This window comes from Dunckerocampus dactyliophorus, chromosome 12 (assembly GCF_027744805.1).
Source record: "Dunckerocampus dactyliophorus isolate RoL2022-P2 chromosome 12, RoL_Ddac_1.1, whole genome shotgun sequence".
NCBI lineage: Eukaryota > Metazoa > Chordata > Actinopteri > Syngnathiformes > Syngnathidae > Dunckerocampus > Dunckerocampus dactyliophorus.
The window spans coordinates 27,297,898-27,312,166 of NC_072830.1; the positions used below are offsets into that span (position 1 = coordinate 27,297,898).

Consider the following 14,269-nt stretch of genomic DNA (forward strand, 5'->3'; position numbering starts at 1 on the left):
AGCTGAACTGTCTAAAGAAAATACATTTAGAGCGCTCCAAACTCCAGCCAACCAAGCCTGCCCCATGTCCAGTATCTACCCCGGGACAATGATTGGACACATTCATTTTATGTGAAGTGCAGGCACTGCAAGCCTCGGGCCTACAATCCGAGGCTACTGTTACTTCATTCCCATGTGAAATCAGACAAGTACAACAATTCTGATGTGAAGCAGGAGAACTGTAACGAAGAGCATCGCTCATCGCAAAACTCTTTAAAAAGAAGTGAGAACCCAACTTCAACTCCCAGTCGTCAAGGCGCAGCGTGTGATGAACCTCCAACACAAACGCTTCTCAAATTAAACCAATTTAAAACATACAGTTTCCAGCCTGCCTGCCTTCCCTGTGATAATTCCCTTCACCTGCTTTGAGTGAGCGGAGTGGGGGTTGATGGTGAGGGTGAGCCGCACAGGGATTCAAACAGAAGATAAATCGTTACATTCGTATCGGTCGAGTCACCCGTTGCTTTAATTACATTTTCTAGAACTTCTGTAAAGGCAGAGGCTCAAAAGACATTACACACAAACTGGAAAGTGGAGAAAGTGTCAATTTACACGTCTGATAGCAATTTGTGCCTACAAGACAATTAGCAGAAGGCAGGCAGACAAGGTCACCTCGGGTTAAATGCTGGTTCCAGAAATAGTCCTCTGGTATTATCTGCTTGCACCGGCTAGAAGCTTAGACTGCATTTAGGTTAACATGTTCGTGCAGACAGTGGAGAGAGTGTCAGCATTGTGCCTTTACCTGCAGACGTGTGAAGAAACAACAGTCGTCACAGACGGCCTGGATGCTTGGAAAATAATTGAACACTTGTAGTTTCATTCATTCATTCATCCACAACACAGTCATTTTGACAAGATCCTAAATAAGAATTACTCTTCGTCACCACTCTACGTTTTTTTTAGCCATACCTGAAAACCAAGCAGGAAAATTAAGAGATTGCTCTTTTGGGCCTCATTTGGAGAAGCAGGGGCTTGTCACCCAGTTAAAAGGAACTTCAGGATTACAGCTGCCGAAGATCAAATCGGAGCCTCTTGCCAATCATGTCATCTTACTGGCAGATCAGTATGCTCGCCAGGAAGTTAGATTTATATGGAGACATTGTGACAGGTTCCCCAAACAAGCAAGTCTGCCAGGAAAAGGAATTACTCCACACACACTCCACACGTTATGTGAGGTAGTCGATGTCTTTTGGTAAAATTCAGGTCTTGCTGTTGTGTTTGTAAACCAGCATGTTGTTTTATGATGTATATAATCTGACTAGGCATGTGAACTGTGTTTAGATGAGGGATGAATAGTTGTGATTAGTGTACACCACAGAAGTTGGTACTTGGTGCTACTATGTTTTTTGAACGTTGTGTGTATGTGTGGTAGTTGTGTTCGGGGCTGCATGTGCTGAGCCATCTGTTCGCTGCTTTATCAGTATTCTTCCAGTGCCCGGGCTTATCTGTGCACGAGGGCAGTGGCCTACTTTAACCTTCAGCTCACTCACTTCACCCAGTTGAGTAAAATAATGTCATGTTAATTATCCATCACTATTGTCACAAAAAAAGTCCTTACTTTGTAGTAATGAATTCTATGGAAAAGTATCAACTCCATCTTGTCTTGTGCATGTATGCTTGCGGGCCAATCAGGGTGCTCACTGTTTTGCAAGGTCTGCAAGTTTTGGACAGTAGGGTTGTTCATGCATACTTGACTTACATTAAATCTAAGTGGTCAGCTTTTAGCTGTCTTAAACAGGACAACTTAAGTCTCACGAGGAGTCAAGTCTGGATGTGCTGATGCTCATGTGATGCGATGTGTCAGAACACCACAAAATAAAACGGTGAATTGAGTATGGGTGTACGCCATGGTGTCATTTATTTGATGTTATAAGGTGTCTTATGTGGACTGAGTATGAGTGGCGGAGTCATGTGGTGGCGATGAAGCGTGTTTACTGGAAATGGATTACTGTAAATACTGTATATGTACTGTATATGTATGCTGTATATCGTCCAACTCTGGACGAGGGAGGAATGGAATGAAACCACAGATAGGAATCTCAGTTCCATGTTTCTCACTGATGGAACTAAAAAGGAAATCACCGACATTGTCAAAAATGTTAAAGCAAAACCATCAACTGATGGAAATGGAAACAATTAAAAGGGTCATCAATGAGATTGTAGAACCGTTAACATGTATTAGTAACTTATCATTTCAGACTGGAAAATTTCCTAACAAAATGAAGATAGCTAAAGTGGTTCCAATTTTCAAAAATGGAGACAAAACTCAATTTACAAATTACCGACCAGTTTCCTTATTTTACCCCAATTTTCTAAAATTATTGGGAAGCTTGAGAGCAGGTTGGACAAATGTATTAATAAGAATGAATTACTAGCAGGTCGTCCATACGGATACAAAGCTAACATTTCAACTTCTATGGCACTGATTGAAATCACAGAGGAAATTACTAATACTGTAGACCGCAGAAAGTGTGCAGTTGCAGTATTTATGGATCTTACAAAAGCCTTTGATACAATTAATCACAATATTTTAACAACACAATTAGAGAGGTAAGGAATCAGAGGATTCGTTTTGAATTCGGTTAAAAGCTACCTAGCAAACAGGAAGCAATTTGTAAAGCTAGGAGAATACACATCTGCAAGTTTAAATATCACGTGTGGAGTACCCCAGGGGTCAATATTGGGACCAAAACTGTTCAATTTGTATATCAAGGACATTTGTAAAGTGACAAAGGACTTAAAGTTGGTATTATTTGCGGATGATACCACTGCCTTTTGTTCTGGGGAAACCACACAAGAACTAATTAAAAAGGTCAAGGATGAAATGGTCATCTTAAAGACATGGTTTGATGAAAACACATTATCCTCGAACTTAAGTCAAACTAAAATAATGCTATTTGGAAACAGCAGAAGGGATACGTACGATCAAATACAAATAGACGGAGTGGACATTGAAAGAGTGAAAGAAAATACATTTCTGGGGATCATAATAGACGAAAAATGAGTTGGAAAGCTCATATCAAAAATATACAACAAAAGGTGGCGAGTAATACTGAATATTGAATAAAGGAAAACTTTTTTCTCGATCAAAAAACTCTTTATTGTTCTTTGGTATTACCATATCTAACTTATTGCGTGGAGATATGGGGCAATAATTATAAAAGCAATCTTCACTTGCTGCAAAAAAGATCAGTGAGGATAATTCATAATGCCGCGTATGGAGAACATACAAACCCTTTATTTTTAAAATCACAGATATTAAAATTTGCTGATTTAGTACATTTTCAAACTGCTAAAATAATGCATAAATAATGCATAAATAATGCATAATGCATAACTTGTTACCCAAAAACGTCGTACAGCATTTCTCTATAAGAGAGGAGAAATATGATCTTAAAGAAAAATTAAACTTCAAACACTAATATGCGAGAACAACGCTGAAAACCCACAGCATTTCAGTATGCAGAATTCATTTATGGAACGGATTGTGCAAGGAACTCAAACAATACACCAAGATGAGCGGATTCCAAAAACAATACAAGCAGCTGATGTTTGCAGAAAAGTCATGAACTTGCTTTATTATGCTTGTCTTCATCTAATTTATTTATTATTATATTGATTGTTATATTTATGTTCTGTTCATGCTGGTTGTTATGTTTTATTATTTATTCATTATTACACAGATTATTATATGTACTACACAAAATGTGGAATGGATGGGGGGTAGGATTAAACAAGCTTTGCTCCTTCCTGCTCCTTTTGGACATGTGGAACTGTGAAATGATTCATGAGATGTCTTCCATTCTAGCCCGCACGCATGTTCAAATAAAACTAAACCAAACCAAACACAGGCTCACATGCATGTGACATACTCAAATGGATACATTTTGCCACAATTTCAAAGTTATGTGGAGACTAAGGCATATGATGCTCAGAAAAATTGTTTCCCAAAAAGTTCCACCTTAATTCTTGTGAACACAGCTTCTGTGCTGTAAATTCTTCCTGCAGAGTAAGTATCACGCTGCACAAAGAATTGGTTCGGAGTGCTCTTTCATCTTTACAGCCGCTGGGCATGTGCCCACATGACTGTTAAAGTAGATATAAAGTACATAATTTAACATAACACAACAGTATACTATGTATATCAGAATGCAGAGTAAATGAATTGTTATGCGCTTGGCATAAAAGGGCTGTGCTCAATCCGCTACTTACTAACTCTTTACCATCATGGTGTACAGTAGCTACAGATTAGACCAGTATGGAAAGCAAGTTGCTTTGGGATCTGTTTTTTCTCTCAGCAATGCTTTGAGTTTGATGACTTGCCGTCAAGCAGCTGGGTTCACGAATACACCACCTGAGTTTCACACGGACTTCCTCGCTTGCCTGTTGGTTTGCATGATGTATTATATCACAGGTAGCGACAACAACACGGACGCAACTCGCCAAGAACCACCTGGGATACAGTGCTGTGGTTGTGTGCTGCCACAGATGTCTCTTAATGTGTCTATTTGTGGACGTGTACTCACTTGCCTAATGAATGTTCAACGATTTCACTCATGATCGACACTAAAAACATTTGCCATTTCAGTCCAAAGATTCTAAAAGGGCACAGATTAAACTTGAAATGGGATCAGCGTGGCCAACTGTCACGCCTCCAGCAGGAGATACACGAGTTGTTGTGCTCTGTCTGTCATCACTCTCTGACTCACTTCCTCACACTACTGTGGAGGTTTCATGCTCACACTAATATACTGTGTAAACTGTGTATAGTTGAAATGACGGCTATTACATATGAAAATGTAAACCATCTAATATGTGAATATGATTGGTATGCATAATAGTTGCATAAAGGTGGTCCCCTGGAAGTAACTTGGAAGTAACAAAAACATGGTACCTGTATATTTGGTCCACACTTCTGTGACTTCCACCTATTGTACCTACCCCCCGCGGTGAACCAGCTCAGTGTGTGTTTGACAGCCCTACCAGTGCTGTGCCGGAGGCGCGTCACATCACTACATGAGGGGGCATTTGATGTCTTTGAAACATTATTAAAAATATAACCTGATTTTCTGACCAAAATTACAGAATGCAAGGTGGTGTTGGGATCTTCTCACATTTCCATCATAAGTTGTACCCTTGCTTGACATACACACACACACACACACACACACACACACACACACACACACACACACATTCACAGACTTACCCATTCTCTGAGGTGTAGGCTTTTGCATTAATCAACAGTAGTTTTGACACTTGCCTCCAGAATAAGAACGTTTTAAGAGATCCTCACTGATGATTGTCCCTTCATTGCTCTAGCACTGCTAGCATTGCCTGCAGTGGTGTTTTCAATTTGGCCTCCCTGGAAATACTGTACTTTTCCTACTTCTTTTGTACTTTTCTCTGTCTTCAACTAACTTTTGACCAGTTAACAGTTTCACAAAATGCTGCACAGTCGTCCCTCGCCACTTCACGCTTCCACTTTTGTGGCTTCACTCTATCACGTTTTTTTTTTCAAATTGTGCAACGGGAGTCAATGTTTTCTCAACCAAATGATTCCGTGTAGGAGATTAAGAAGAAAGGGGGCAAGAATTTTGGCAATGGCAGCTCGTAGACAATTTGCTGTGTCGAGTGTTCCGAGCAGCGTGTGGGTGGATGTCGGAGGCAGGAGTGGTGAGACATGGACGAGAGCTGCTTCACTAACACCTTTTTAAAATAATTTTCAGATGAGGAGAAGAACTTTTGCTTACACCGGTGAGCACCTTTATCCACGTCTTGCACGATAAACCACGCCTTTCCATGACAAATCCATTGGATATATACGTATATATTGGATATATGTGACCTGACCGGTCAGACTGAATGGGATACATATCGGATTTATATCTACATACGAATGAGGCCTGAGTCGTATTTGAACAAATTCTGAACTGTACTGTACACACTGACATGAAAAAATCATATAAAAATTTGACCTGCAGTGTGAACATAGCCTTAGAGTAAAAAGCAGATGATCTGGCAGTTCACTCACTCATGAGGCAATGCCAAGTAATACTGCAGAGTCGTTGCACTCTCTGTGAGTCTTAGATTTGTCCTCAAAGGCGACCGAAGAGGTTACACAGGTGGCATACATTGAATAAGAGCCAACTCAAAGGCTGTGCTATTTTGATTGACATTGTCGGGAAGGTTTTTTCTACCCATTGCCTCATCTTATCAGAGGGTGTGAGGCGTTTACAAAATAAGTTTCCTGTGTATGTTGTGGAGGTTATGTCATGTGGAAGCCTGCCTGTATGCTATGGTATGTTTATTTGTTTCAGACATGCTTAACAAGTTACATTAGGGAACATCACCAGGTTACGTTCGCACAATTCAACACAAGCTCACTATGCATATGTTTTTTACTCGTAGGTTTTGTTTTCGTGTATGTGCGCCGTTTGGGTAGCTTATAGGCTCACAGCACAGAGGGTATCGAAATCCTGGGTTGTCGAATGAGTCTTACAGCTGCCATGCGCTTCCGAGACTGCTGGCTCGGTGGAAGCTTTGTACTGGAATATGTGTTTTCTGTCCTTTTTTTTTTTTTTTTTGGTAGGAATAGGAACTTATTACCTGTAATGAGGCTGTTGTTTGTCTGCCTGCCATACACACTGATTGCAGCAAAGGCGTCACAGCGGGGCCTGACATTTGAGTGGAAAGTCTAAGTGAAAAGGTTTGAATAATAAATGGGTCTTTTCATGACTATATCAATGATGAGTGTTTTAGCCTCACTCCCTTGTGAAAATGCACAACATGTTGTGTCTGCCAGCAGAAGGGAAGCGTGGGAAGTCCGGCAGGTTGCGGACAGACAAGAGCAACGAGCAGTCTGACATTTAGAATGGACAAGCGGCATTGAAGAGTCAGAATTGCTCAAGACAACTCTCGGAGGACAACATTGTTTGTTACATTGTGGCCTAGACATGAATACAAACAATCCAAGATCCATATTTAGTGGTCAGTGCTTGCACTTTACATGTGGCTTGACTCCCCATACTAATTTCTCCTGCTAATAGCAAGATCATCATCAGACATCATTTACAGGACATGATCAATTATCTGTAATCATATCAGAGGCATCATCCCCCCACAATCTTAAGATATGATGACTTCCCATTAAGGGTTTTGGACATGGATACATGCTTGTGGGGGAAATGTAACTTAGTTTAAGCTGTAATGTCTTTAGCCAGACTAGAAATAGGTTGCTCATGTTCATATTTGTCTTTGTGAGTTTGTTAGCTGTGTCCAGATGAGTGAGCCAGCTCGGTGCCTCCTTGTTTAAACGTTGGTTAGCCAAACAGCAGGCTACCATGTGTTCGTTTTAACGTAGCGATTATAAATGGATTTTTTTTTCTCGTTAAGAGCATAGAAAACCTGTTTTTAACCTCCTAAATACAGTTTGTATTTGTCTGTATGAACTAACACCCCTATAGCCACTTTTACACTCCTATTACCCAATATAGTATACATAATAAGATGAAATAAGCCATTTAAGACTCATAAAAGACTCATGCTCGTGTGTTGCTGTAAATGTCTTCCCTCGGGGAGCAGTTTGAGGGGCGCAACAGGAAGTGATGTCACAGATTCAGAGTTGCGTTTCAGCTTGCCGTGGGTTGTTTTTATTAGGGATTATTGTACCTGTTGTGAGATCATTCAAACCTGCAATAAAAGCCTGTTGTTCTGGCGATCAAGTCTGGAGATTGTGTGTCTCACTGACCATTAGAGTAACATTACTTGTAATTATATTAATATATTTTTGAAAAACAGCCGCAAAATTGGAAGTGGAAATCATACAAATTTGATTAGTGACTTGTCAACACCAAAATACTGTGTGTGCGATCACCTGCACAGTCAATGCACTGCGATGGCGGAGCTGTATCAAATATTCAGCTATAACAAATTGAATATGTTTTGGTTCACAGTGCCTATGTTTAATCTAGGGTACTTGTCTAGTTACATGAATACCTCCCAGTATCATGCAGTTCTACAATCGTATCGGTACTTTTAAAACACTCTCCTGCTGTCTAGGTGTCTTTCTAAAGACAGAATTATTCATACAGCTCTTGTATTGGATCTCTAGATTGTGTAACCGTACCAAATGTTGTGTACATCTTGTGTGAATAATGTCACTGATGGTTGTCTCCTTCCTTCTGCAGTGAGCGTACAGGCACTGGATGTGATGGTGTCTCAGAGCAGTATCCAGGTAGCCCGAGGCCAAGCAGCCGTCCTGCCTTGCTCCTTCACCACCAGCGCTGCTCTCAACAACCTCAACATCATCTGGATGGTGATTCCGCTGTCCAATGCCAACCAGCCCGAACAGGTACAGACCCTTATACACATTCACTCACAGTCGGCCTCTCAGACCTTTGTAAGTGAAGACATAGTGTATTAAAAATGTTGACTGGGGAATCGTTTGTATGATTCTAACGTTCTTACTAACTAACTGTCCAAATGTAACCTCACTGCATATTGCCTCATGGGGACGGCTGCTTTCCTATGACAACATTGCAGTCAAAACAGGTACACAAGATCTGAACCTTAATCTCGAACAAGGTGTGTTCAGATAGAGCCTGAAAGCATTTCAGAGAACACACATGCAGTATGTACTTTACACTCACCAGACGTTTCATTTGGTACAGCTGCACAATCCAGTGACTTTGTCAGCACAAGAACTAAATAGTGTATCATAGTGTTTCCCAACCATTATTGAGCCAAGCTACGTATTTTACATTATGAAAATCTCACGGCGCACCACCAAGCGTGCAGTGACTTATTCTATTGTATGAATGGCAACAGGTGATACACAGGTTAATTAAGGACCTTCTGCCATCTAACAGAAGAGCATTTATTTATGACTACAGGTGGTCCTCGGGTTAGGTACGAGTTCCGTGCCTAGACTGTCATGTAAGTTGAGTTTTGTAGCAAGTCGAATCTTACGCCTAAATGGACTCCCAAGTCGCTCACACTGTACAAAGAACACACGCGAGGCATAAAATGCAAAGCACTAGCAACCTTTCCATCTCAATAATAACACTGTTTAGTTATTACTAGGGGTGTCACGAGACCAGATCATACACAAGATTGGGTCTATGAGAACGAGACGAGATTTTAACATGACTTTTAAGAAAAGTACAATGAAAAAATAGTAAAAAATATTTGACAGTATATTGCAATCTACTAATTTCATTTCTCTGCAAATGGCTGCCGACCAGTTCAGGGTGTACCTGGAGTCTACTGGGATAGGCTCCGGCATACCCCCGTGACCCAAGTTAGGCTAAGTGGAATAGAAAATGAATGAATGAATGAATGAATGAATAAATAATTTAATTTTTACAGCAATACACTCTTCTGCACTCTGTGTGTATGCTACCAGCCCCATGTGAGGCTCACTCTATTCATGCCGTTGTTCTATAGAGCAGCCACACCAAGGTGCTGAAACCAATGCACAGAGTGAACTCTCTTCCTGCCTGTTTGGAGGTGAGAGAAAAGGAAAACAGAAACTCATACACATGGCAATATAATGAGGCCGGCAAAATGATCAAGTTCATTTTCATTTATCGTGTAGTTTATTTTTTATTGTCCTGGGCCTCGTGCCCACGAGACTTTTTTTTTTTTTTTCTGAACGAGAATTCTTGTCACGTTTTAATCTTGCGAAACGAGATCTTGTGACACCCTTACTTATTACTGTCGCTTTCACAGGATCAGCAACCTGGCAGTTATGTTTATTGTAGTGTTAAAGAGTGTTGTGATTTCCAACTGTTTGTGAACGTGACTGGAATCCTGACTGTGTGCCTGTGTGGGTGCGAGAGGAGGGGGGCCGCGGACAGTTACGTTTGTTGTTTTGGCGTGGTTGTGGGTACATGACTACGAAACGCTGTAAACCGAGGACCGCCTGAATACGCAGCTTGGAAAGATACATGAAAAAAAGATGCTTTTTAGGAAATAAATAATTTTGGGACCAATTAAGTGACATTGGATAATTTCCTGCAGCACACCTGATGATCTCTCACAGCACACTAATGCACTGCCGCACAATGGTTGGGAATGGCTGACTTAGAAGACCTGCTTGCGTGCCTAATGAAGTGTCCAGTGAGTGTAAATGATGTAGTCATTTTCACCAAAGTGGCCTAAATTCATACTGTGAAGCATTTTCTCCAGTGCCAAATGTAATGTTATTATTTGTGCAGCACATCCACAGTTTGTTGCAAGAATGGCCAGTCGAAATCTTTTCTTGATTTTGATGGTGACGACAAATGAGCTATCCTCGTATATGGAGACAGATTTAAGACCTCGTGATAGCCATAAACTATGCCCACAGAGAAAATTATTTGCTACGCTCGTTATTGACTGCCACCCGCCTCATACTCGAATAAAAAATCATGGTGAGTGCTACATGAAATAGTGGCAAAAGATACACACCGTGCAAAAACAAGTTTGATCGCACAAAGCATGTGATACATCTGGTGATATTGGAAAATATATAATTGTACAAATGTATCACGCCAAGCTATAAATATACACTCGTGGTTACTCAACAAATAAAGGGATATGTCATTACTTTGAGGAGAACGTCAGCAGGCAGGATTTAGAAAGGTTTTTTTTAATCATTAATTTTGTGGCTTTCATTCATCAAACTTCTCTGACATCTTAGTAGTTGACCGCAAAAACATGCAAGTCGGGCTGTGATCACACCCTCTGCATTACAATATACAGTATATTATGATGCTCTCATTGGCCAATGTTGCTGTGTTCTGTGGTGAAAAAGGATGAAAAAAACCCAACCTATTTTAAATTTAGAAAACAAAAGCAATGTACAAAATCCTAAAGTTGTGTTGATTAGTTTTTAAAGCATTAACATTTGAACCCTAACGTAATTGTGTGAATAATTGAACTTGGTTGACGATGGTCACACAGTCGCAGGTTCAAACTTTGTGGTTTCACTCTATCACGGTTTTTGAAAAATATATTAAATAAATATACGAGAAGAATCATGCTGTTTTCTGGTTGAATACTGCCAGTTATTAGTAAGAAAAATACATATTGAAGCAAATGTTGTGTATTTTTTGCATAAATTAAGTATTTTCAACCCTACAAATGGCTAAATTGACTGAAATACAAATATAAGGCATGCAAAAGACGCATTAAAAGACGTTGAAGATATGTATTATTCTACACTGGTCACTAGGTGTCAGTAATGTTACTGTAATGTTTGAGACACACACCAGACTTAATACCTGCAGCAGGCTTTTATTGCAGGTTTGAATGATCTCACAACAGGCAAAATAATCCCAAATAAAAATCCCTAATAAAAACACAGCCTACTGTTGCAGCTGTGACCCACGGCAAGCTGAACTCCCAACATTACTTCCTACTACTTCCTATTACTTCCATCTTATTCCCTAGGGAACACATTTAGAGCAACACACACGAGTACGAGTCTTAGTTACCGTATGTCTTAAATGGCTCACTTACTCTTATTACATCTCCTATAATGGATAATACAAATGTAAAAGTGACTATGGGGTGTTAGTTCATGTCTCGAGGTCTCTAATAATGTTAACTGTATTTAGAAGATTGTAAACAGGTTTTCTATGCTCTAACGATGGAAATATTTGATTTTTAAATAATGAATCCTACTTTGCAGAAATTCACTTATGGTGGTCATATCTGGAACCAATTAAGCTGAAAGTAAATCTGTCACCATATACAGAGCACCATTTATGCAAAGGTAAAACATGGATTGCAAAGGTATTACAATTTATGCTGACAAAAATCTCTTTTGGTGCCTCTGAACGCACCTTGGGGATCCTATAGATATATGCTGTAGATATTTGGTTTTAGTAGATGTAGAGGTTGTGTGTGTGCGTGTCCCTGCTTTTGAAAAGTCCTGTCAGTTTAGGACGGCAATGCCTGGTAGTGCTATCTACATTTTTCAAATGTTGCCAACATTTTGCTCATTTTCACACAATGTACTGAATAATTTCATCTTTGTTATGCTCTTAGTTTAAAATCCTGCACTTCTTGCTGTGCTGCTACTCTCCTTTGTGTGTTTTTTCTCACCTTCCTTCTCTCATTCTCGCCTTAACTCATCCTTCCCCCTTTCAGGACTTCTGTGATTTATTTTGAAGTTATTTAACATGCAGCTGCAGGCCGTACAAGCTCACCTGCCTCCCCTCACTTTGAACCTTCGCTGGTCGGCCGTCCAAATAATATGATCATCTTCTGCACTAATTACCTCATGCCCACTACAGGCTCTATATCACAGCTGTTCACTCTACACACAAGCTCGCACACATACAACACAATGACACACACACACACTAGCTTCAGACAAGCTGCTGGTCCAAAGTGCTGCACAGATCCGCATGCATCCATGCATAGCTTATATATATTTACTTGGTTCACGCAACATGCAGAGACACAAACATGCAAGCACGGTGCTCAATAGGTATGTCAAAACAGTCATTCATGTGTCCGTACCACAAAAAACAGCTCATATGACACTGTGATGCCCTCATATGCTCACATGTGACTAAACATATGCATCGATACGTACAAAACCATGCAAAAAGTCAATATCATCTGCCGTCCAAGAATAGATACTGTGAGATGTTCACTGTCTCATGCTGTACCTTCACGTTGCAGTACATCATAATATGTGGCATGGGGCGTACTTTAAAAGCATACACACCTGGTGACAACTTTTTAAGTGCACATTGTCACAAACAATGCATAGTAATAAAAACACACCGATCCATGCGATGACAACAACACAAGAAGAAACAAGCACTTTGTGTGAATATGCATGGTGGAGGGGCGGGCGACAGTGCTCATACAAGGTCATTTTGGAGAAAGAGAATGTCATAAATGATTACAGTTGATGCTAAAAGCCATTAAGAATTACTGAACAGAACTCTGTCCACTTACACACCCTCGCAGCCTGCGTTAGCACTCTAAAAAGCGCTCTTGGACCACTCAGCTCGCGCTTGCTCTTCTCAAATTTGAATACCATGTTCAGATAAAAAGCGACAGTGCCACTTGTTTAACTCTGTTACATGGCAAAAGCACGAGCAGCACCAGTTCTTCTGGCATGCCAAGCTTCTATGAATAATGTTTGTATGTTTGCTTGACACTTTAACTTTGCAGGCTGTCCAGGTAGTTTTGTGTTCAGTCATTATTGGCTATGATATTTATTTTAATGTGACTTGCATATATTGTGCTAAGAAGCAACCCAACTTTTTCACTGCATGGTACCTATTTGGCTCCTCACATCTCTATTCTATGGGTAAACAAGGGTAATACCAGGTAAACAAGGCACTACAGGTGCATCACAACTCATTTGAATATCATGGAAATATTAATTTATTACCAGTGACGTGCGGTGAGGTTCATGGCTGATGAGGCACAGACTTGTTTGGAGTTTTTTTTTTTTTTTATATATATATATATATTAATACAGGTTCATTCAATTAGGAGGACAACAAGAACAAGAAGAGAATAATTCACTTATTATTTCAACCACTTCTTAGTTCAATTTATTTTTTTATGAACTGAAAATCATTACTGTTTTTACCTTTTATCAGTATATGAAGTACTTGCAACCTTTCCTTCCCCAGGAAAAGTTCCATTACTGATCACCTTCTGGTGAGCTTGGGTGTATAATCCTCCAGCTTCAGAGATGTTGGTGCTGTTGCTATCAAAAAAACAAAAACTCTGGCTTTTCCTCTCTATGGAAGGACAGCAGTGACAAGCACATTCCAGCTCACGCCGCCCCCCCCCCCCCCTTCAGGACGTGGCGAGTGCTGCAAGCGCCTCCACGCATGACATTTCTCTGTATTAAATTGTCGTATTAGAAAGAATAATGATGTCAGGCTGTAGAAAGTCATGGTGTATAATAAATGTTTGTTATTATCGGCGACGTGCTGACACGATCCAACTCAGTGCACTCAGTGACGGTAGGCAGAGCCTCAGCAAATCAACTGCAAATTTTCAATTTTACTCTTCAACATGTCAAGCTACTACCATGTGAGCAACATAAACCACTGCCTTGCTCATGCATTGATCAACCACATTTGTTATCGCTGTGTTGTTGTAACATTTGGGAAATAACAAGTCAATGACCTGGTTGCTGTTCCTTAGCTCTGTATGCTGCAGTATTATACTCCAGTCTCCACTTTGCTACAGATGTCCACTTTCT

The 14,269-nt window shown here is 40.2% G+C and overlaps 1 protein-coding gene across 2 annotated transcripts in view; it reads left to right on the plus strand.

The window, feature by feature from the left end:
* The window catches only part of igsf11 (immunoglobulin superfamily member 11), a 123,228-nt gene that overhangs the window by 92,257 nt on the left and 16,702 nt on the right, over positions 1-14,269 (plus strand). Inside the window, exon 3 of one of the 2 annotated variants that reach the window (XM_054793396.1) lies at positions 8,229-8,392. In XM_054793396.1, coding sequence (XP_054649371.1) covers positions 8,229-8,392 — 164 coding nt within the window. The other variant, XM_054793397.1, reaches the window with a different exon arrangement.